This window comes from Hylobates moloch, unplaced genomic scaffold, assembly GCF_009828535.3.
Source record: "Hylobates moloch isolate HMO894 unplaced genomic scaffold, HMol_V3 SCAFFOLD_3, whole genome shotgun sequence".
NCBI classification, from domain to species: domain Eukaryota; kingdom Metazoa; phylum Chordata; class Mammalia; order Primates; family Hylobatidae; genus Hylobates; species Hylobates moloch.
This window is the reverse complement of record NW_026652278.1, coordinates 163,407,694-163,431,542: the sequence shown is the minus strand read 5'-3', so window position 1 is coordinate 163,431,542 and position 23,849 is coordinate 163,407,694. Positions and strand designations below refer to the sequence as shown.

General features: G+C 34.9%; 1 protein-coding gene across 3 annotated transcripts in view; it reads left to right on the top strand.

Annotated features, from left to right (window-relative positions):
- Positions 1-23,849, top strand: part of GLRA3 (glycine receptor alpha 3) — a 175,264-nt gene that overhangs the window by 28,591 nt on the left and 122,824 nt on the right. For all 3 annotated transcript variants that reach the window (XM_032148941.2, XM_032148940.2, XM_058435839.1), the window contains one exon: positions 12,229-12,356. In XM_032148941.2, the coding sequence (XP_032004832.1) occupies positions 12,229-12,356 (128 nt within the window). The remainder of the gene's footprint in view (positions 1-12,228; positions 12,357-23,849) is intronic.

The window sequence follows — 23,849 nt, the reverse complement described above, 5'->3', positions numbered from 1 at the left end:
GGAGTGGTGAAAGAGACTGGTGTGGATTCAAGAGTAAATACAGATGTTGCTCAACTTATGATGGGGTTACATCTTGATAAACTCATCATAAGTTGAAAATATCCTGAGTTGAAAATATATTTAGTATACCTAAGCTACTGCACATCATAGTTTAGCCGACTCTACCTTAAACATGCTCAGTACACTTACATTATTAGCCTACAGTTGGACAAAATCATCTAATACAATGTCTATTTTATAATGAAGTGTTGAATTTCTCACATAATGTACTGAAAACTGTACTGAGAGTAAAAAACAGTGTAATCTGTATTATTTTAAGCCAGCCATTGCCAGTTTTTTAACAACAACAACAACAACAACAACAAACAAATGGCAGCCCAAGCCATCAGAAAGTCAAAAAATAGTTAAGTTGATCATCATAAGGCAGGCATAAGCATCAGATTCCACAACGGAAAGTCAAAAAATAGTAAGTCAAATCATCATAAGCCAAGCATTGTCTATATACAGAGAGGAATTAGACATTGTGAGTATGTGTAATTAAAGTTGTGCTTTTAAGAGAAAGGGGCAGGTGGCTGAGACAAGTGATAGAGTAAGGAAAGTTTTTTTTGGGGGGATTGGTTTTAATAATACAAATAAAAGCGTGGTTTGAATGCTTATAGGAATGACCCTGTAGAGAGGGTGGTGTTTATTGGAAAATAAATGAAATCAGGAGAGGCAGTGTGATTGAAAGGAAGTGCTAAAATCCATTTGAAAGTGTGCTACACAAACTGAAAAGGAGACAGAATGTCTGGTGTAGAAATCAGCAAAACCTCACTTTCCTGAATTAATTAGCCAGTGCACTACATTGAGTTATGTCTATTAATTACAAAAATTAATTATCAAAAAGTAGCTAAAATTAATCTTCTTAAAGTCCATATAAAATCTATGAAAAATTTTAAATTACTTTACTATCAATTGCACTTATAATTTTTCTTTTTGCATGTTTACTATGATGTATCAAGTCTATTTTCTATTTTTCATTTTATCATCTTTCCATACTGCCTTCTATACATTTTCTTCTGGTTTGCTTTCCAAACAAGTAATTCTCTTTTTAGCTATGCCTAATCTGCTGTTAAGATAATTGAGTTCTTAATTTTATTTCATTTTTAAATTATGGAATTGCCATTTAGTTATTAATTATAATAGATTTCCATGCTGAAATTCTCAGTTGTTTTATTTTTTATCTACTTAAACATATAAAGCTTAATCACTGTGACAAATTCATCATCTGAATCTTTGGTTTATCTATTTCTATTTCACATTTGTCTTGAGTTTAAGATCTTAAAGTTAATTCTCTTTTACTTTTTTTTCCTGCTTATTTATATTACATCCCAGATGTTGTACATGTGAATCAGATAAAATTTGAGGTTTAGAGTGATACATTCTTCCTCCCAAAATGATGTATTTAATATGTTTGTGTTTATTTAGAGAGGTAAGTTTCTAGCAACCTGGGGTTATTATTGCATTCCAGCTTTGGAAATTGAGAGGATTTCGAGTAATACTTATCTTCCTTCTAAGGTTCTGTATTTCTGGGTCATTCTTACTAAAGTTGAATTCTTAAGAGTTGTAATTCTTTGAGATCTCTAACTCATGTGAGTTCGCCATTTTGGTGAATCCTAGAATGCAATTTTTGTCTTACTAAATCCATAAAGTTTTCAAAACTGGTGTTCAGGTTGTTAGCCTCTCAGTTACGACTTACGGAATTTATTGCCACCCCAAAGGGACATGCATCTCCAAATATAGGGATTGCCTTCGAATTTCTTTTTACCTAGGTCTTAATCATGTCATTTTTCACTGGTGTTTTTAGCACTGCCATGGCACTTTTTAAAAAACCTTTTCTAGTTGCTTTAAGCAGAAGCTTTGGTTTGTTTTAAAATGTAGGCTTTTACTTTCAATATTTGAGTGGCCTAGAAAAATTGCTAACTTTTCTATATACCTTTGTTTCTTCATCCGTAATCTATAGGTAATTATGACTAATAACATTGTTATGATAATTAAATGATATGTATATTAATCCTGTGCCTAAGATATCAGGAAGCAGCTATCATTTATCTTCGAAAAATTAAAATTCCTAAGTGCTTATTCAACTGCAGGTAGAAATGAGGTCACTTCAAAATAATAATCATATTTCACTGGCACATTGCTGACAGTGACAAGAATCAAGTAGCCCATCGAGTTTTAGCTATTTCTTTGTCTCCAGAGGTGTTTTAAAAGTCTTTTTTTTTTTTTTCCTTTTTTCAGACAGTGTCTCGCTCTGTCGCCCAGGCTGGAGTGCAGTGGTACTATTTTGGCTCACTGCAAGCTCCACCCCCTGGGTTCACGCCATTCTGCCTCAGCCTCCCGAGTAGCTGGGACTACAGGCGCCCGCCACCACACCCGGCTAATTTTTTGTATTTTTAGTAGAGACGGTGTTTCACCGTGTTAGCCAGGATGGTCTCCATCTACCGAACTCGTGATCCACCCGCCTTGGCCTCCCAAAGTGCTAGGATTACAGGCATGAGCCACCGCACCCAGCCTTAAAAGTCTTTTAAATATTCTTCCATGTTGGCCTTCTTTTTTTAATTATTAATGTCCAAAAATTAACTTAAGGCCTACTTCACTGGCAGTGTCTTCACTGCAATGATTCTTTTTCTTAGCCACTATGATTTAGTTTGAAATACTCGAAACATCACATATTCCCAGATGACCAAGTTTCTCTTTAGTTCTCCCTATGCTGAAGCATAGGGAGATGGGTAAAACGCTCGTCTTTCATTCTGTATCGTATTTTTCAAACTGTGGCTAGAAATATCAATTGCTTATGTTACTTACAAATTAGAAAAGCCCAAATACTAAATTTTTTTTCACAAGGGCCCATAACTACAGGACTGGCTCATGGAGGTAGTGAATACATAGTAAACTCTCTTTCTCCATCATCCCCCAAACCTTCCTTGCTTCAGGAGCCTAGGCACTGATTTGTTCCCCAAGGGTCATTCTTCCCTCTGCGCAAATAACTTTTGAAAACAGATACATGGAACATTGTGGCCCCATGTCTCAAGGTCTGTCTCAAACCCACGTTATGTTTCTCACCTTCAACTTTCGTATTTTCTCTCAAAATTTCAAGGTGTATTTAGCAGGGATACTTATTGGCAATTATATTAAAAGTCATCATAAAAGCATCTGTATTTATTGGCTATTTTCATCCTCCAAAAGTGAGTGAATATATTTTACTCCCCTATCTTTTTTTTTTTTTTTTTTTTTTGAGATAGGGTCTCACTCTGTCGCCCAAGATGGAGTGCAGTGACACAGTCATGGCTCACTGCAGCTTTGTCCACCAGGGATCAGGCAATTCTGTTGCCTCAGAGTAGCTGGGACTAGAGGCGTTTGCTATCTCTTCAGCTAATTTTTGATTTTTTTGTAGAGAAGAGATCTCGCTATGTTGCTCAGGCTGGTCTCAGACTCCTGGACTCAGGTCATCCTCCCACCTCGGCCTCCCGGTGCTGGGATTACAGGTGTGAGCCAATGCGCCCAGCTATTACTCTCTTATCTTATTGGATATTATTGTTAAATTTCGATGTTCTGTTTCAATACTTGAATGAATTGGTTTCTGCCAACATTTATGAAATTAAAGTTTCTGAACTTTCAAGTAGCATGTCTTTATATAAATAAGAATATATAAAATACCTGAGTTAAAAAAATTCATTGAAGGGAATGTGTATGAGCCCACACAGAGTTTCCAAGAAAAGTTAATAGTAAATGAAATACTTGGTGCAGCACAGAAAAGAAGAGTGAAGTGTGGGAGGCAAGCTAATTACCACAGATTTTGAGGAGATTCATAAATAAAAGACTATTTGAAAAAGTTAAAGCTGCTTCCTTCCAAAGTACTGATCATAGCTAATTTGCTAACAATCTTAGTAACTTGCTATAAATACGTCAGCTCTGTTGAAACTGGGAGGTTTAGACAAAATAGAAATGGCTTTGATGGTAAAGTTTCTTATCCAAAATTCATTCTAAATTAATATTGGGTTTCTTTTCACTGTCTCTTCCTACCCTGAGTTTTAAAAAACTTAAAAAAAGTTTTCGAATACGTGTGTACAAATGATGTGGGATATTTAAAACTTAGAGTAGGATGCCAAATTGGTTATATGGAGCCTCATACTATGTATTTATTACTGTGAGTTCCCTTAAATGACTAATTTTCTAAGGGCTGTCTGCTAATGTTCACATGGTACAAGGCTCAGATATTACTGTAATAAGAAGAAAGTTTTAGGGGAAATATATTAGAGTAAGAATTTAGCTGATAGGAAGTCTTTCTGTAAGCAAAGCCTCCACCCCTTTCAGAAAAGGAAGGGGCCGGGTGCAGTGGCTTATGCTTGTAATCCCAGCAATTTGGGAGGCTGAGAAGGGTGGATCACGAAATCAAGAGATCGAGACCATCCTGGCCAACATGGAGAAACCCCATCTCTACTGAAAGTACAAAAATTAGCTGGGCATGGTGGCATATGCCTATAGTCCCAGCTACTCTGGGGGGTGAGGCAGGAGAATTGCTTGAACCCAGGAGGTGGAGGTTGCAGTCAGCCAAGATCGCGCCTCTGCCCTCCAGCCTGGTGACAAAGCGAGACTCTGTCTAAAAAAAAAAAAAAAAAAGAAAAGAAAAGAAAGGGATAGACTATGTAAAAATGCTTTTTAGCCAATAACTCATTGTAAATTTGCCAACAATAAATTCTTTTGTGTAAAAAATATGAATCTTTAAAAGTAAAATCAATTGCCCATAAGCAATGGAATGAGTCTGTATCATTGAAGGAAACATCAGTAGTACTTCAGTCCTTTCAGGCTGCAAAAACAAAATACTATAAACTGGATGGCTTATACACAACACAATTTATTTCTCCTGGTTCTTGAGGCTGGGAAGTCTAAGATCAGAGCACCAGCAAATTGTCTGGTTTTGGGCCTGCTTCCTGGTACATTGACCACTCTCTTTTCACTGTAACCTCACATGGTGGAAGGGGCAAGGAAAATCTCTGGGGCCTCTTTCATAAATGCACTAATCTCATTTGGGGCCCTTATCACCTAATCTCCTCCCAAAGGTCCCCACTCCTGTTACCATCAACTTAGGGTTTAGAATTTTAACATATGACTTTTGGGGAGTCCAAAATTCATGGCATTGAGACCATATGGCATTGAGACCATAGCAACTCATAAAGAAAATGTAAATATTAATCTTTTCAGAATTTTCTCATTTTATAGGCATCAGTTTGTAGAGTTTGGTTTTGATTCCTGTTACAAAACATAAGGATTTTGCTCACACCATATTAAGAAGGGAACCAACAGATCATTCATTTCATTATCTTCTCATTTTTCTGCTCCTGGTCACTTCATAAGGAGACCACACAGAGTAATCGGCTGAACTGTGAACACTTTAAAGATTCAGATTTGTGTTTTATATACTTTACTGTTTGTAGCACAGTGCTTTGCATCTAACAAATTACATAAGAACTCAAAAATCATTTTTGCAATATATACCATATATTTGCTTACATTATGGTATAAGAAAGGATACTTTTACATAATAAATAAATACACTATAATTTTATTAGTAGTAAACTTTTCTCCATTTATAAAAGGCTTATAAAAGTTTGTGTATTGTACTTTAAAAACAGTTTATCATCTCTTACATATTCCTCCTCCATCCCAGCCCAATGTATATTTCATGTATAGTTCTCAATACATTTATCAAATTATATCTGTGCTTTTATTAATTTTAAGTGCCATGTCAAAAGAACCATAATTTCGTGTTTAATTCACATTTATGGTAAAATATATTTTTAATTTCCAGTATTAAAGAATAGAAAAAAATAATGGGACATTTGACTATAAAATATATAACTGTTTTTAGAGAAAGCAGATAATTTTAGTAGATTTTCTGCGACCAGATGAAATACTTCACATCTTTCTACAGGTATTTACCAAAGATATATCTTCCATCTTGGTCTATGTTAGTGATAAAAGGTAGTATGTTTTCCTTCCTCCAGCTTAATTTAATTATTAATTGCGTAAACAAGGAAAATTTATACATTAGCAGAAACTATTTTAACAACATATTGATCTTTAAAAAGGTTAAACACTGAGGTTATATATATATACAATATAAATATATATGATTATTTATTTATTTATAATTTTTTTCTCTTTGAGACTATTCTAGGCATGATGCCAGGCTCTTTGCAACATGTCAATAATGGCTGTTAAATAAATAAATGAATGAGCTACTACTCATAAAACTCTTGTCCTCTATTAAATGGATTTTTATATATTCCCACCCCTGGTGAATTAGTCATGATTTTTACATAATATACTTGGAAGCAAATGTTTTTGGCAATGAAAGTATATTTCAAATAGAATTTTTACAGAACTAATATCAGATCAAATTTCAGGAAAGCAGTTATTGCAGTAGCTCAATTATTGTTTTTTGAATACATCAAAAGAAATGAAATAAGATTTAAAATATTAATAACAATTTTTAACCTTCAAAAACATTAAGAATGAGTTTGTCATATTTAAAAAATAACTATCTTGCTTTTTAAATTTAGTTATTCAAAATGGATAATTGGGTGCTGAGAGTGCTTGCTAATAGGGTTTGAAATATTCAACCAGGAATTTGGGACAATACAATTATAGTGAGCATAGTATGTGGTGTGTATGTGTGTGTGTGTGTGTGCATAAAATTGTGTTGTATTTTGATTAACGCTGTTGCCTTCCTATAAATGTCCAGAATTCTAGGAGTTCTTAAGCAACATGATCATATACTACAGAAAATGCAAGCATCACATGGCACTTAACATGCCAGTCCCTACCACTACTTGTATTTGGAGTAATATTTTTTTAAAAAGTATGCAGAGATGACATCTCTACATCCACTACTGGAGAATTTTTAATACCTTATTTCTCATATTGGTTCAAATATCAAACTATTATAATAGGTGGTTTCAATGGATAAGTGATTGCTTAGTATGAGATGAGAAAAATGTGATTTTTTGATTTTCTTAATCTGTTTTAATATTAATGTTCAATTGTAACACTTGGAAAAATATTTTAGAAATGGATTAATGAAAACTAGAAAAAGACAGACTTTTGCAAGATATGATTTGTATGAATGACCAATTTAGCATTGGTCTGCCTAGATAAATAAAATTACTTTTTTGTCAAAGTTGTTGGTAGATAGTGAAAATCTTAAATCTAAAATTAATGAAGATTTAATCTTAATTAAATCTTAGTCTTTTATTTTTTCTTTATTGTGCTGACTAATACTTGCTGTATCTGAAAATATTTATGAAAAGATAGATGATAAATAGATGATAGATAGAATTATTTATTACTGCCACAAGAATAACAGTCACTGAGAATATTTACTCTACAGTGTTTGGACATATATTATAGGAAAATCCTAAAGACAGACTTTGCATCCTTTCTTTTAAAAGCAAATCTTGGCCAGGTGCAGTGGCTCATGCCTGTAATTCCAGTGCTTTGGCAGGCCAAGGTAGGAGGATTGTTTGAGTCCAGAGCTGGAGACCAGCCTGGACAACATAGTGAGACCCCATTAGGAGGCTGACACAGGAGTATCACTTAAGCCCAGAAGTTCAACGTTGCAGGGAGCTGTGATCATGCTGCTGCACTCCAGCCTAGGCAACAGAGCAAGACCCTGTCTCTAAATATATATAAATAAATAAATAAATAAATAAATAAATAAATAAATAAATAAATGTAAATTTTGACATTACTTATGAAAAAAGGCATTTTTTGAAAGACCTACAAAGTAGTATCATGGTATGCAGTTGATACCATGGGAGTAAATAAAATTATTCACAAAGAGAGCAATGGAAGAGCTCCAGAATGGAGCTGTGAGGGACATGGTTATTTAAAGCAAAGATATAGTAAAACAATATAAAAAGAAGTCTAGGAAGGCATTATTAGAGAGTGACATCAGCAAAAATAGTAGAATAAGAAACACATAGTAGAGTAAGGACCTCCATAAATTCTCTTCTTTATGAAAGCAACAAGAAAACTGGCAAAAAAATAATTGTGAGAATCAACTTTTTCAAAAGTCTGACAATTAGTCAGAGGCTTGTAGTGATTCCTGAAGTTGTGTATTGAAGAAAAACATTTTTCTCTTCGTAAAAACAGTGGGATTTGTGGCATTATAATTTGCTCAATTTCCCACCCCCTCTCTTCAGCTCCGTGGTGACAATGTAAACCAATAGCCCCAAATTACAGGAAAAGTCCACAATCTGGCAGCCACCAGAGGGGACACCATGGAGTCTGAACTCCTTTAAGGCCTTATTCTTTAAGAATGATCATTATTTAACTTGTCTGCAGGTTTTCTGGAAGACCCCATTTGCAAATCTATTTTTCTGTGACCTAACTTGGAGTTCACCCACCGCCAAAAGCCTTTCTCCTGAAGAAGTTTATTTAAAACATTTAGAGTCATTTTTTTTAACTTCACAGGTGCCTAAGGCAATCAGTAATAGTGTGGGCACTCAATATACTTAACAAAAATTTTAAATGGAAAAGCATTGGAATGATATGCCCATATGGGTTTGGAAAAACTGCATATATTCCTGGTTATCTGGAAGGTCACACATATGGGCTGAATATTTTTCTCCCAACACTCCTATGTTGAAGTCCTACCTGTCAGTACCTCCAGACATGACTTTATTTGGAGGTAAGATTTGTTACCTTACCAAGAGGTAATTAAGGTAAAACAATATACCCTAATACAATATACCTCGTGTGCTTATAAGAAGCTAGAACGGACATACATAAAGAAAAGATCATACAAAAAAACAGAAAATGGACATCTACAAGCCAACAAGGGAGGGCCTCAGAGGAAACCAACCCTGCTGACAACTTGATCTTGGACTTTAGAATTGTGGGAAAGTTAATTTCTGTTGCATTAGCCACCTGTTCATGATACTATGTCATGGCAGCCCTAGCAAAGTAATATACCCAGGGTTGTGTGCATGCTCAGGAAAGACCTGGAAAGACCCTTAGCACTCAACTCTGGCTGACTTTTAGGCCTCACACAAGTGAAAGTCAAGTCTAGAGTAATCAACTACCTGACATAGTGTTGAAAGTATGACCCCATGACACAGAACCCCCAGCAAATACTGAATGACTTATTGGTTCTAGAAATTAATAAAATCCATGTTCAATTAGTAGCTGATCTCTAAGGTAACCAAGTAGATATTCTAATGGTCACATATTATAAAGAAAGTAGACTTTACAGAATTAGTTCAGAAAAGTCCATTTAAAAAACAGCAACAACACCAAACTCTGGGGAGAAAAGACAATATGATTTCCATAGTCACCACAGTATATTACTTAAAATGTCCAGTTTTCAATAAAATTTATAAGTTTCTCAAACAAACAAAAATATATGGACCAAACACAGGAAAAATACAATCAATAGAAGCATGCTTAGGGAAGCAAAGACATTGCAATTACGAGACAAAGACTTCAAATCAACTATTTTATGCACATTTAAAGAATTAAAGGAAACCATGTACAAAGAGCTAAAAAGAAAGTATGATAGTGTCCCACCAAAAAGGAAATAATAAGGAGATAGAGATTATAAAAAAAGAACCAAAGAGTAATTCTGGGGTTGAAAAGCAGCATGACAGAAATGAAAAATTCAATAGAAGGTTGGTATTAGTTTCCTATGGCAACTGTAGCAAATTACCACAAAGAACAGAAATCTATTCTCTAACAGTTCTGCAGGCCAAAAGTCTGGAATGAGTTCACTGAGTCAAAATCAAGGTGTGAGTAGGTCCGTGCTACCTCCAGAAACTCTGGGCAAGAATCCATTCCTTTTCTCTTCCAGCTTCTGGTGGCTGCCAGCATTCCTTTGCTGTGGCCGCGTCACACCAATTCCTGTCTCCATGGTCACATTGCCTTCCCTCTTCTGTCTCTCATCAAATATAATTCTGCCTCCTTTTTGTAAGGATAAATATCCTTATAAGGATGCTGTTGCATGTATCTTTATACATATATATATCCTTATATGTTGTTGCATATAGAACTGCCCATAATAATCTAGGATAATTTTCCCACATTCAGTGTACAATGTGAAGGATTGTGGTTCAGTATACATAGTCATCTAGTATTTTTTTTTTGAGACGGAGTCTCGCTCTGTCACCCAGGCTGGAGTGTAGTCGCGTGATCTCCCCTCACTGCATGCCCCGCCTCCCAGGTTCACGCCATTCTCCTGCCTCAGCCTTCCCAGTAGCTGGGACTACAGGAGCCCACCACCACGCCCGGCTAATTTTTTTTTTTTTTTTTGTATTTTTTAGTAGAGACCGGGTTTCACCGTGTTAGCCAGAATGGTCTCGATCTCCTTACCTCGTGATCCACCCGCCTCGGCCTCCCAAAGTGCTGGGATTACAGGCATGAGCCACCGCACCCGGCCGTCATCTGGTATTTTTAAAAGAGAAGGAGGCAGAGTATTATTGGCTCAGATCAAGATAAATTGGTACATTTGTTGGTAGGAGGAGGTAGAAGTTTATTTTCTGATAATTGAAAGGAGAGATTTTGCAAGGGAAATAAAGAGAATGGTTTAGAAGCAGCAGCATGTAGCTACAAAATCTCCAACGATGCTTTTCCACACTATTCTTGAACCATGGAATATAAACAAATGCTTCTTGATAGGACAGGAAAAAGTTACTTAAAACCAGATGGTAGAAGAAAGCTCTAGAGTCATTGAGAAGATAGGTTTTAAAAAAATATTCTTTATTATTATAATGATTTTTGTATTAGAATAAACTTCCCAGTGATCACAATGACAGTTTGGTTGAACAATAATAATCAGAGATAAAGGATCACGAAGTCATATGGAGCCAACAGAATAGGGAGAAAAAACGCTTCCATTCTGGAAGAAAGCAAGAATGACAGAATGAGAGTCACTGGGGAAACAAGTGACTCAGAGTGCCCAGAACCAGACAGAACCTCTAGAACACGGCAATAGCTAATAGATACTGTTATTTATGATTCTGTGCTTACAGAAATCTCATTCTCATATTATCACCAAGATTGATGAAATTTTAAAACTGTGCCCATGAATCACTGCATATATCCCTGTGAAACAACTTAATGATGATGGCTCTAAGCCCCAATTTTACTTCTCACTGAAATTCTGGCAGGAGAAATCTAAGGAATTTACTAATTGATCTTGTTATGATCATATGGTGACCCAAATGGTTTGATTTGGCAATGTCCTGAGTTGAATGACAGAGCTAGGAGCATGTGATGACTGATGATCTTCAGGAAGTGACATCAACTTGAACACATCAGTTGCAGAAAGTCAGTTTCACTTTCCTGCGCAAAACTCTGTGGATAAAAAGAATCATTTGATCTTAACAAGCAGGCCCCAGCTTCTGTTGGGGAAGGCTATGTAAGTGAAGAGCTGGACAGGGAAGCAGCCTACACTGAGTTTCTAGGATAAGTGGCTGGACACAAAGGAAAAAAACTGGATGAAAAGAACAGAGGAACACACTACCTTTCCTGGACACAGGTTCTACTAATATAATATCCAGGTGCACATGGTACATTTATGGCAATTTCTCAATCTTGACACACAAATTTTAGATCTGAACAAAAGGTATTGAAGACTAATGACATGTAGGTGAAAGCAGAATGAATTTAACTTGGTGTGTTACTAATTCAGGAAGTACTCTAATTGAAGGAAAAAAACTTTGTTTAACTTATTAGACAGAAGTTTTTACTGCTAAGAAAAATTCACAAAACCTGAAAAGTGATGTTTTCCCTCAATAAAAGCAATAAGATTGTAGTTCACAGTCGAATTTTCATATTTTCTTACACCTAAGGCAATAAGGATACATTTGGTTAAAAATTGCTATCAGAAATAAGGCTTTTGTAAACACAGATTTGAAAGCTTAATATTTTGGAAGTGGCCTTTGTTTTCAGGTTTAATACAAAAGAATGCCACCTCTGACAATTGGACTGAATAGATATGAACCCTTACAAGTATTGACTATAAATCTATAAATGTCTATCTTATTATAATCTTCACTGTATGATATCTAAAGTTTTATGTTTTGTTGCCAAAGATATTTAGCTCAGCATTTCTATTTTATATTTGTAGGTAACAATTATTAGAAATACTTCTTTTTGTAAAGTCTGTATTTTTGTTCTTATTTATAGTTTGGTTGCCACAAAGGAAACAGATAGTGCAAGATCTCGAAGTGCTCCAATGTCACCTTCTGATTTTCTGGATAAATTAATGGGCAGGACATCAGGATATGATGCAAGAATCAGACCCAATTTTAAAGGTAATTGTTCTGTTTGCTACTTTATATTTGTGTTTTGAATATACTTCAACAAGGTACAATTTTAAATTGATTCCGCCAGAAATTCTAATGCTTATTTTCAACAATCTTCCAAATATTGCATTAGTCACAGAGGTGTCTTGAAAAAGAAATCCATTCCCATGTTCTCAATTATCATAATTTGCCATCTTTGGCCCAGCTATGTTTTTTTTTTTTTCTTTCTCTAACTGTTATAATACTTCTTGTCTTGACCATTGATTTTAGGAATATACAAGTATGTACGTATCTTTTATTTCATTATTCTATCAGTTATCTAACTGGAATGAAAGCTTCTTTAATTGCTAGCGATAAACTTTCCCATCTTTTTAATCTGCCACTTTACAACTCTCTATATTGTGGGGAATCTAACCACTGTTGAATTTAACTATTGAGAAATAGGCTGGATTGCTAACTGACAGCCTTTGAAATGTATAAGACATTATTCCACCTACCAAATGTTTTACCCGAATTTCTAGGAAAGAATGTAATAGTCAATTATTTAAGAGTACCATTTTTTATTCTTCTGTTTAATATAGTTGTAAGTAACATGTTTATATAAGGATCTGTAACTTATCCAGAACCACAATATATCCTGTAATTTCACTTTAATGGTAAAATATTAGAAAGCTGCTTCCAGATCCCAACTTATTTAACATGTTCTTGAATATTACTTTACCCAATAAAGAAAACAAACAAAGTTAAAGAACATACACTTTTTTCATGGGATTCAGTTAAGCAGTTTCATTGCTAAAGTTTAAAAATGTGTTGTCTATAATTACCATGTTTCCTTGAATTTGTTCTTATGGAAGAAAAAAAGAAATCCTTAGCAGTGGGTGAAATAGTTAACTAGAATGGAGTAAAAAATATCAAGATTGGGTAGCAGGAACAAAAGAAGTAAAACGCACTGATAATATCTGAGTAGAAAATTAGGAAAGGCTTCAATTTTTTTTTTTTTTTTTTTTTTTTTGAGACGGAGTCTCGCTCTGTCACCCAGGCTGGAGTGCAGTGGCGCAGTCTCGACTCACTGCAAGCTTTTTGTATTTTTAGTAGAGACGGGGTCTCACCGTGGTCTCGATCTCCTGACCTCGTGATCCTCCCGCCTCGGCCTCCCAAAGTGCTGGGATTACAAGCGTGAGCCACCGCGCCCGGCCGAAAGGCTTCAATTTTAAAATGAGTTTAATATTTAAATTGTGGATCACACTTCTTGATTTGTTTTTAAGCTTTCAACCATAAATATTTTTAACTTCAGGAGGAAAACACTGAGTACAAGCTGTGCAAAAATAGTACAGCTTATGGGGTACAACATACAAATGAAAATGAGAAACAAAAATAGTACAGCTTACAGGGTACGATATACAAATGAAAATGAGAAACAAAAATAGTACAGCTTACAGGGTACAATATACAAATGAAAATGAGAAATTTCAGTATTATAATGATCTTTTCCAAATTGAGGGAAAGCAGTATTCCTGTGAATCTGCTGAGAAGTAATTAGTAATTGATCTTGAAAAATATGCAGTTGTCATTTAACTAAACCACAAGAAACATAATCGGGAATTGACAGATTCATTACGGTAAGTCCATATTCAGTGATCCAGAAGTATTGCTTTCTTTTCACTGAAAATTAAAGAAGAAAATGCATTCTATTTTTAAATGTGTGTGAATATTTAAAAAGCATATAAACAGTCTCAGCAGATATTTTAATAAAACTGCAGATAAGTTACCAACCACACAAGAGTGGCCTCAGTGCTTTTGCCATTCTCTTGGAAAGTTTAGTGTTAGTTTATTATTTTAACAGTTTAAAAGACAACAGAAACATTAAACTATTTAAAAATGTGATTATTACTATTTATATGTAAGATCAGGAAAGGACCCCAGGGATTTGGTGTTGCTTAAAACAAATACTGATTCTTTTCTAAGTAAAAATGTATTCCTAAAACCAAGCTGATTACCAAGCCAGTTCAGAGTTGATTAGATTTTGGGGGAGACTAAAATTCATTCTTACACCCCAGTGTCACTAAAGGAAGAAAAAGAAAAAGGAAGATTTTCTCTCATTGTTTTTCAAAATATCTTTTACTCTGAACATTAGAAAAAAAACGCAGGCTGCATTTGAGAGCCAAAAATAATATCAATTATAAAAAATAATAATTTAATGGATTAGTTTTTAGCTAACACTTTCGCTTTGTCATCTTTTGCAAGGGTCAAACATTATTGACTTCAACAAACATACTTATAACTCCACTCCCTAATTAAGCATATTCAACACTGTGTCATTTCATTGGATAAAATAACATCATAATCTTTTGACCATCATTTCATTGCCCGATATTGAAATATAAATAAAATAGTATTTATATGCTATTTCTTCCTTATGGCTATCAGGAGGATATATAGGTGCTAACAAACTGAATCCAATACCTAACAGAAGATATTTACACAAAAGGAGTGAGAATGATCAGCCCTGTGTTGTCATGTACCTAGGGGTCCACGTCACCTCAGGCAAAAATAAGCTCATCAAACATAGAAGTAGAAAATGAAGAACCTGTTCTCCTGATAATATTTCACTCATTTTTTCTCTGTAGTAGTTCACATGACTAAAAATACAATCCCTCGCCTTGTTGATTTTGTGCCTTTCCCCACATCGGTGTTTGTGGAAGGAATCTAGTTAGCTCATCAAATGAACTAATTTAAAATTGGTGTTATGTATGCTTTCCCATCTAATTGTCAAAGATAATGAATTAATAGTAAGTGAGTTTAGAGACAGGAATATTAGTAATATGATATTAAAGTTTTAAAAATGAGCATAGTTAGCTAAAAGAATTTTAAAAGAAGAATGGGGGCTCATGCCTCTAATCCAAGGACTTTGGGAGGCTGAAGCAGGAGGATTGATTGAGGCTAGAAGTTTGAGACCATCTCTGAGACACCCAGCTATCCAAAAAAAAAAAAAAAAACTAGCCAGGCATGGTGGCACACACCTTTAGTACTGGCTTCTTGGGAGGCTGGGGCAGGAGGATTGCTTGAGCCCAGTTGTTTGAGATTACAGTGAGCTATGGTTGTGCCACTGCACTCCATCCTGGGCAAAAGAGCAAGACTCTATCTCTTAAAAAAGAAGAAGAATGGGAATTGTGATACATGTAAAAATATATTACAATAACCTAAATCATTTGATCCTCACTTCTTCCTAAACACACAGAAACATAACTTACCTAGATAAGTAATCAGTTGATAGAAAGGTGCTTATAAAATATGAAAGCATTGGAAAATACCTGTATGTTTGCCCTCTCTGGAATTCATAAGTTTTGTAAAAGGCAAACATAAAATTTCAGTATGGACATTATCAGACAATTAACAGAAAAGAAATGGAAATGTTTAATCTCATTAGCCAAAAGCAAAGTGTATAACAATAATATTACATTTTTGCCTTTCAAATATTTAAAAATAAGAAATGTTCCAGCATTATATACATTATTATGAATTTATTTCTGGGGTAATAGTATAAAATTTGTGATTGTTTTCACAAGTATCTTTATATTGAAAGAAAATTTATTTTGAAGGCCATAGTGGGAAAACAACTATTGAAAAATACAAATGATTTTGTAAAAATGCAACTTTGATTTTGCTCCTTTCTACTTCTAACATTTACAAAAATCTAGAAGTAGATATTTTTTATTTAACCAAAATTATGGTGTTTTTACTGTTTTGTCATTTCTCTTTAAAAAGTACACTTTAAAAAAACTGACCTCTTGAAGACTAAGTAGTTTAATGTTATTAAAATGTACCACAGAAAAGTATAAATAAATAATTCTCTTAAAGCACTTTAAATTGGTATTGACCATGGATAAGACAGCCTCTTCAATCGAACATTATTTAAATCAATACTGAAATAAGTTAAAATAATTAGGTGCTTAACTCATTAACATTATCTTTCCTTTTCACTGATTAATCTGTTCTCTTCCCCTCCAAAATAGTATTAATTTATCTGAAACATTTTTGGTAATCAGATTTCTCCAATAATGATCCTGTGCCTTTAGGATAATTTGACATAAGTATAAAAACTACTTCAAATTTCTATTATATCTTAGTCCTATTAAATATAATGATTTAAAAACTATTATTTAAAAGGCATTTAATAATGATATATGGGTTTAGAAATGTTGTGAGAGCTGCTAAAAAGAATTAGAAAGTAAAGCTGCAAATATCACTCAACTAGTTGATCATGCAATAGAAATTAGAATTTTGTCCAAGTCATTATTTCGAAAATTTGGTCTTGAGGAGGAGAAATGTTATGTATAGAAATGGTTATTTTTATGTTCACTTAGGCAAAGGTCATTGGTAAGAACAGTGAATTTGCATCTAAGTTTTGATGCTATCAGGGGTTCTTTGTGTTTTTTTCTTTTACCAGCCTCATGTCAGATCTGGTGAACTTGTTATTGTTTTATCCCATGATGTGGCTGAGAAAAATACATGAGACACGGTAAAAGCAAAAAAAGAAAAGAAATAGTTGTTTTTATTTTGAAAATGAAAAGAATAGGTAGATTCCACCATTTCTTTCTCAGAATTTGAAATCTTGTCTCTTTAGAAGCCTTTTTGGTTAGGGAAAAGAGCAGAAACAGAACTGGTCCCGTGAGAGGAAGCACCACGTCCCCAGGCACAGACCACAGGTGGTGGCGCTCACTGGGCGGCACTGCCTAACGATGTGACAGAATTGGAGGGCCAGGTTAAGAATTAAGGGAAGACTTAATAATCGTTGAAACTGGTAGTTTATATATATATATATATATATATATATACATACACACACACACACACATATAAATTAAAACTTGAAAACTAAAGAGTAGGATATTCTAGCTTTGTCTCCATTCACTGAAAAACAATAAAATAAAATAAAATAGATTTTCATTTTCAAGACAGGAGTAATGCTTATATATTTTTTGAGTTCTGGTTTTCATGACTTTTTAAAATTAATAGACTTGTTTGAAAAAGCAGTTTTAGGTTTACAGAATAATTGATTGGAATGTGCATATTTGCCCTTTCCTCCCCAACAGTGTACCCTGTTATTGGCATCTTCATATCCATGTGGTATATTTATTATTATTGATGAACCAAGATTAGTACACTATTATTAACTGAAGTCCATAATTTATATTAGAGCTCATCTTTTGTGCTGTACATTTTTTTTTTTTTTTTTTTTGAGATCGAGTCTCGCTCTGTCGCCCAGGCTGCAGTGCAGTGGCGCAATCTCGGCTCACTGCAAGCTCCGCCTCCCGGGTTCACGCCATTCTCCTGCCTCAGCCTCTCCGAGTAGCTGAGACTAAAGGCGCCCGCCACCACGCCCGGCTAATTTTTTTGTATTTTTTTTAGTAGAGACGGGGTTTCACCGTGGTCTCGATCTCCTGACCTCGTGATCCGCCCGCCTCGGCCTCCCAAAGTGCTGGGATTACAAGCGTGAGCCACCGCGCCCGGCCTGTGCTGTACATTTTTTATGGGTTTTGACAAATTCGTAACAACGTGTGTTTATCATTACTGTATCGTACACATTAATTTCACTGCCCTAAAATCTCCTGTGCTTGTGCTATGAATATCTCTCTCTCCCACTTCCCCTCATCTACCCCCAGTCTCTGGCAATCAATGATCTTTTCACTGTCTCTTGAGTTTTGCCTTTTCCAGGATGTCATATAATTAGAATCATAGAGTATGTAGACTTTTTCAAATTGGCTTATTTCAGGTAGCAATATGCTTTTCAGGTTCCTCTGTGTCTTTTCGTGGCTTGATAGCTCATTTCTTTTTATCACTGAATAATATTCCGGGATAATCTCTTTTGTATGCATTTGACATTAAAGAAACTTTATACGATTATCGAGCTCCAGAATTCTAGCTCAGAAGTTTGCAGATGTTGATTCACTGCCTACTGACATTTAATATCATAAAGAAGTCAAATCTCATTTTGATTTCTGCTGCTTTACATATAGGCTATTTTTTTCTGCCTATCTCTGGACATTTTTCAGTAGGAGGATTTTTGCTTATGCTGGCACTGTTTTGTGTTATTTCTGTAAAACAATACTTTTTTATTTTTAAAAAATCTGCTATCTTCCCCTGTCATCTGTGTCTAACACATTTCCCTCATCCCCTTCTCTCCTTTCTCCTTTCCCTCTACATTTAAAGAGAATTGTTCAGACTTGTCCTCAGAATCACTGATTTGATATTACATGGTGCCATTTATCCTATTTTTGAATGTTTAGGGAGATTTTAACTCTGTAATTGTGTTTTGGTCTCTTCACAATCCTCTTTATCCTAAACCATTTGCCTTGAATGCGAAGTTGTGGACGTTGTGTTACAAGCTGCTATGCAGGTGCTATTTTGTATGTTTATTTGCTTGTCAGTTTTATTTATGACAATAGTAACAATCATGTCCCTGAAGTTGCTAAAAAAAAGTCTACAAGTGTCAGTGATGAAAAGCAGCAGTTCACCCTCAACACTCACGATGCACAGTTCCACTTCTTTGAGGCAAACACTCCAAAAAAAATTGGTTATTTCTGTTGATTATCTGTTCTAATTTGTTTGATTGCTTTCTAGGCCTTTCACAACGCAGGCATTACGAGATTCCTTTGCACTAACTAGATTACTAATTTAATGCCTCTTTTATTGCATTCTGCCCCTTTTGTTTTTCTTCTCTGCCCAATGATTTGTTGTTTCTTCCTGCAGGATAAATTATATTTATTTATATTGTTCATTCTCTTTAAACCACTAGTTTCCTTATGTGTGACAGAATGTCTGTGATTCAGGTAGAATTGAGAGGTGATTAGCTTGGGTGGTATAGGAGGGCCATTTTTCTGCTATTTCTCTACCTCGAAAGGGAACTCTGACACAGGCTGCATTGCCCTGGCCAGAGCTTTGCTTTAGGTGAGTGTTGAGCTTCGACTAGGCTTTATTCTTGGGTCCTGCAGATGGTGAAATAGAGCAGGCTTCAGGTTTGAGGTATTGTCAGGTACTATGTTTGCCCTAATCATCAACGAAGTTATTTACATTTCCTCAAAAATTCCATAGGGCTAAATACCAGGCCACCGTTGCTCAACAGAAATACTGAGGAGAAGCAGGAAGTTTTCAAGACAGATGCCAGGCCCTCTCCCTGGGGTCCCCTTCTCACTCTCCACCTCCTTCCCCTCTCCATGCATTCCCTGCTTGCTTTCATTTTAGGCTTCCCTCTGTTTCATTTGTCAACCATTTTTATCTGCCTCTATATTTTATGTCATTAAATTAATCATAATTTTTCTCCCATTATTTTTGGTATGATACATTTATTCTCATTAAAATTTTATTAGGTAATATCATTTTATGTCTTCAGAAAGAAAATGATGTTCAATTATCTGTCTTGAAATAGAAGCTTCTAGGTGTCATCTGAAACTAGAAGCATGTTTAACATAAAACAATTGAATTGTAAGTAAAAGTACATTTATAAGACAACAAAACATATTTCACTAGAATATTTTACCAACCACTGGTGGATTTTACTTCTTTCTTTTGATCCTAATCTTGGGGTCCCTCCATTGGTCTCTTATGACTCGTAAGTGCAACTTCAGAAAGTATTCTCTCAGTAATCATCCAATTCTGTCCGTATTTATTGCATTTTTGTTAAGTTTTCTTATGTTATCTCCAATGGCCACTCTCTTTTTATGTAGATATAACTTTTGTTTGCCTTCACAATGTATTTGTGGTTTCTGTCTTTTACCCTTAAATATTTCACTAATCCTTTTCTCCCTTCATCACAAATTTACTCTTTCTAATACTCTATTCTACAACAACATCCATGCCAAGGGTGGCATGTGTACCCAAACTCATTTCCTACATGCATTTTTATTAGGGTAAATGTTAGTATTTTAAAGGTCTCCTTTACCCATTTTTACTGTTCCTATCCACCAAAACACTATTGTTCTTGAATAACATTTACAATTATTTTTGAAAAAGGTACATTTCTATTTGCATTTTTACTTAGTACAAAGTCATTTTAACAAGAAGTATCTCTTGAATAATAAGCTCTTCTAAAATTATACATGCTTATTTGAAATGTTGATGGAGTTAGATTCTAAACCCTGTATTTTTGTTCGTATTTGCTTTTTGTTTTTAATTAATTATTTCTGTAGTAATTATTTCTCTTTTTCGTATTTTACAATAATTTCAAACTAACAGAAGTGTTAGTTACAAGTACAAAAGCTTTTTTTCTGAACCACTTCAATGTAAGTTGTTGACCTGATGCCCCAATACTTGAGTATTTGCTACAAATAAAGACATTCTCCTCGATGATCACAATCTAACCATTATAACAAGAAAAGTAGTTGAATATATTGCTACCATCTGATTTGCTGATCTTTATTGAAATTTCATCCACTATCTGATAATTTATTATAAAAGGATTCAGTTTAGAATCACATCATATTTTATTTGTCATTTCTCATTGTCTTTTTCAGTCTGAACCAGCACTTTATTCTTTCTGTGACTATCATGATGTTGACATTTAAAAAATATTCTTATTCAGTTATTTAGAAGAATATACATCACTTTGCGTTTGTCTATTTCTTCCTCATGATTCAAATTAGGTAGTGCATTTAGCAGGGATATTACAGTAATGATGATATGTTTTCACTGCATTCTATTTGATGGTGGACCATGTCAGATTTTGCCATTACTGGTTATGTTTACTTTGATTAGCTGATTAAATTGGTGCCTGCCAGGATATATCTATATATACCCACACATATAAGCATAAATAAACACACACATATGCACGCACACACACACACATACACACACACGTACATTTACACATCAGTTTTCATCTATTCTTCTGTATCTATTGAAAATCGTGAATTCACACTGATTATCTCAATACCATATGTTTAGTCTAGTTTCTAAGTTTCCTTATTTTAACTTCCTCCTCTAACAGCAAGAAACCAGGCTCCCATTATCCTCAATATAATTACTTATTTAATCAATATGTAATGAATCCCCCTTGTTTGCTGCTATTTCTTCTTTTACACAAGTACCTTCCTCAGCCTGGTGGGACTCTGAAGCCTTCCTCAGGTTCATCTCCTTGTGTAGATGCCTGTTCAGACTCCAACTCTGCAGGCCAGGATGGCCCCATGGAGACACACGCCTTGCCCATCTATGGTTCTAACACCCAACACCAGGCTTCCCTAACATGGGCACGTCTTCCCCTCTCACTGGGCCTCCAACATTTCCTGAGCTTCTCCACAATGTCCTTCTCCCTGCCCTGGGTTACTACAACCCCCTCAGCCATCCCAGCACTTAAGCCTATTTTTCACTGCTCAAACAAATGACTTTAGTGCAGCATTTGGAGGAAGGAAAGAGAAGGGAAGGGAAAGAGAAAGAGGAAGAACAAACAGGATTCTGCTTCTATGCCATAATTTACAAATCTTTTTAAAGCAGCTAACAAACAATTTAAAATCTGGATTTTGAGTCATCAAATATGCTTTGTGAATAAAAAAATAAAATAACATCTCTCCTTGTGACATGTGTGTACATTTATCTAAAATAAAACAAGTCTCTAGTTGGAATTATTTTGAAATTTAATCTTTCAGTTGCATTCTGTGTCTTTAAAAAGGATAAAACTTTAATACAACATTACCTGAAAACTTCCTTAGTCATTTTTATGAACATATGAGTTGTTTGTTTTCTTGCTTGCTCTAGGTCTGCCTAGTGAACAATTTTCCCCCAGTATGAATAACAATAATATCTTTGCCAAGATTTTGCATTGTACTTTGCTATTCTGCCATCACTTCATTTCTTAAACTTAAGGGCCATCTTCTATTTCTTTAAAAACAAACATCTAAAAGAAAACTTTAAAAAAATTTAATTAGTTTCTATATGCTTATGGATAATAGTGGTGAAAGAGCAAATGGAGGCAAAAATTCAGCATAGGCTTCAAGGTTCTGAAGTTAGTGAAATCTGTTCTGACACATTTCAGTGTCCCTTGGGAGCAAGTGTTATGTGGAACATCCTAATGACTCCATTAAGATTCTGAAAGGAGCAGTGTTAGGTACCGTCTTTGGAGGAGGAAACCTCTGATATATTTGTTTTCTTTCTAAAATATGGTGCTGGCATCCCTAGTTGACCAGAGGCTCAAATAGTAAGGCCGATGGACGAAATACAGAAAATAACATGTTTCCACAGAAGAATAATTAATGGTCAAAGGATTGACTAATTTAGCTTTCACTAATAATTGGGATCATAATGCCTCATTGTATTTGAAACAGACCCCAGCCTCAGCCTCAGCCTCCATAACATTCCTCCAATAAGAAGCAGAAAGCTCTTCCTAAAGGTGAAAAGTCATCTGGTTTCATAACGTAAATTTCACGTGCAAGTAAAGTAACTCACAATGGTCTCAGGCCTAAACTTTATTCTCCATCGGGTTACAACATGTTCCTTGCTTGGACATTAGAACATAAAAAGTGTGATTTGGTTCCAATTTGACTATTGTGTATATATTTTCTTCTTCAGCAGACAGAAGGGTGAATGAATTTGGACATCAAATCCTAATTCCAAATTTCAAAACTATGGTAGACACTTACTTGAAAGGCAGATAGATAGATACACGTGCATAAATAGGAATAACGTAAAATTTTAAAATATTCAAATAAAAAACAGTTTGGAAATAAAAATCATTTCAGATCATGGAGTCTCTTCAATGTAATAACAAGGTATTTGGGATCTACTTTAGAAAAGCTTTGGAGCCATAACAGATTCTTGACCTTGGAAGTGTGGGAACTAACATGACTCGTGAATGTTTGCATGAATAGGCAAAAGCATAGAGACAGAAAAAACAGAAATTTATGATAATAGTCTGGGATGGGGACAGAATGGACCTGACCCCCAAGGACAATGACAGCCCTTGGAGATAGATTACAAAGAATGAAATGGATACAGCATCATAATGTTTTAAAAGTACCACGCTCTACCCCTTGGGTTTCTGGTCCATGTGAGATTAGTGCAGCAGTCTTGGAGTAGTCTTTCTATCCTAGCTTTGACATAGACATTCAAAAATTGTGTAGAGAACGAAGCTCAGAGAAGATTATGAATCTTCTATTGCCATTACAGAGAGCACCTGTTTAGTAGCTCTTGGCCAATCTGCTACTTCTCTGTGCCAATGCAAAAGCTGTTATATCTATCCAATACACTCCTATGTTAAGCAACAGAGCAAATAACTGCTATAGCATCCATATGGCAAATTGTGCTTTTAAATTGTTCACGACTTTAGGCATAGTCCTTAAAAGCAAATGACAGTAGTTGCAGATGTTTTCAGCAGTAAGTTTTCTTTTAGATGTTTGTTTTTAAAGAAATAGAAGATGGCCCTTAAGTTTAAGAAATGAGGTGATGGCAGAATAGCAAAGTACAATGCAAAATCTTGGCAACGATATTATTGTTATTCATATTGGGGGAAAA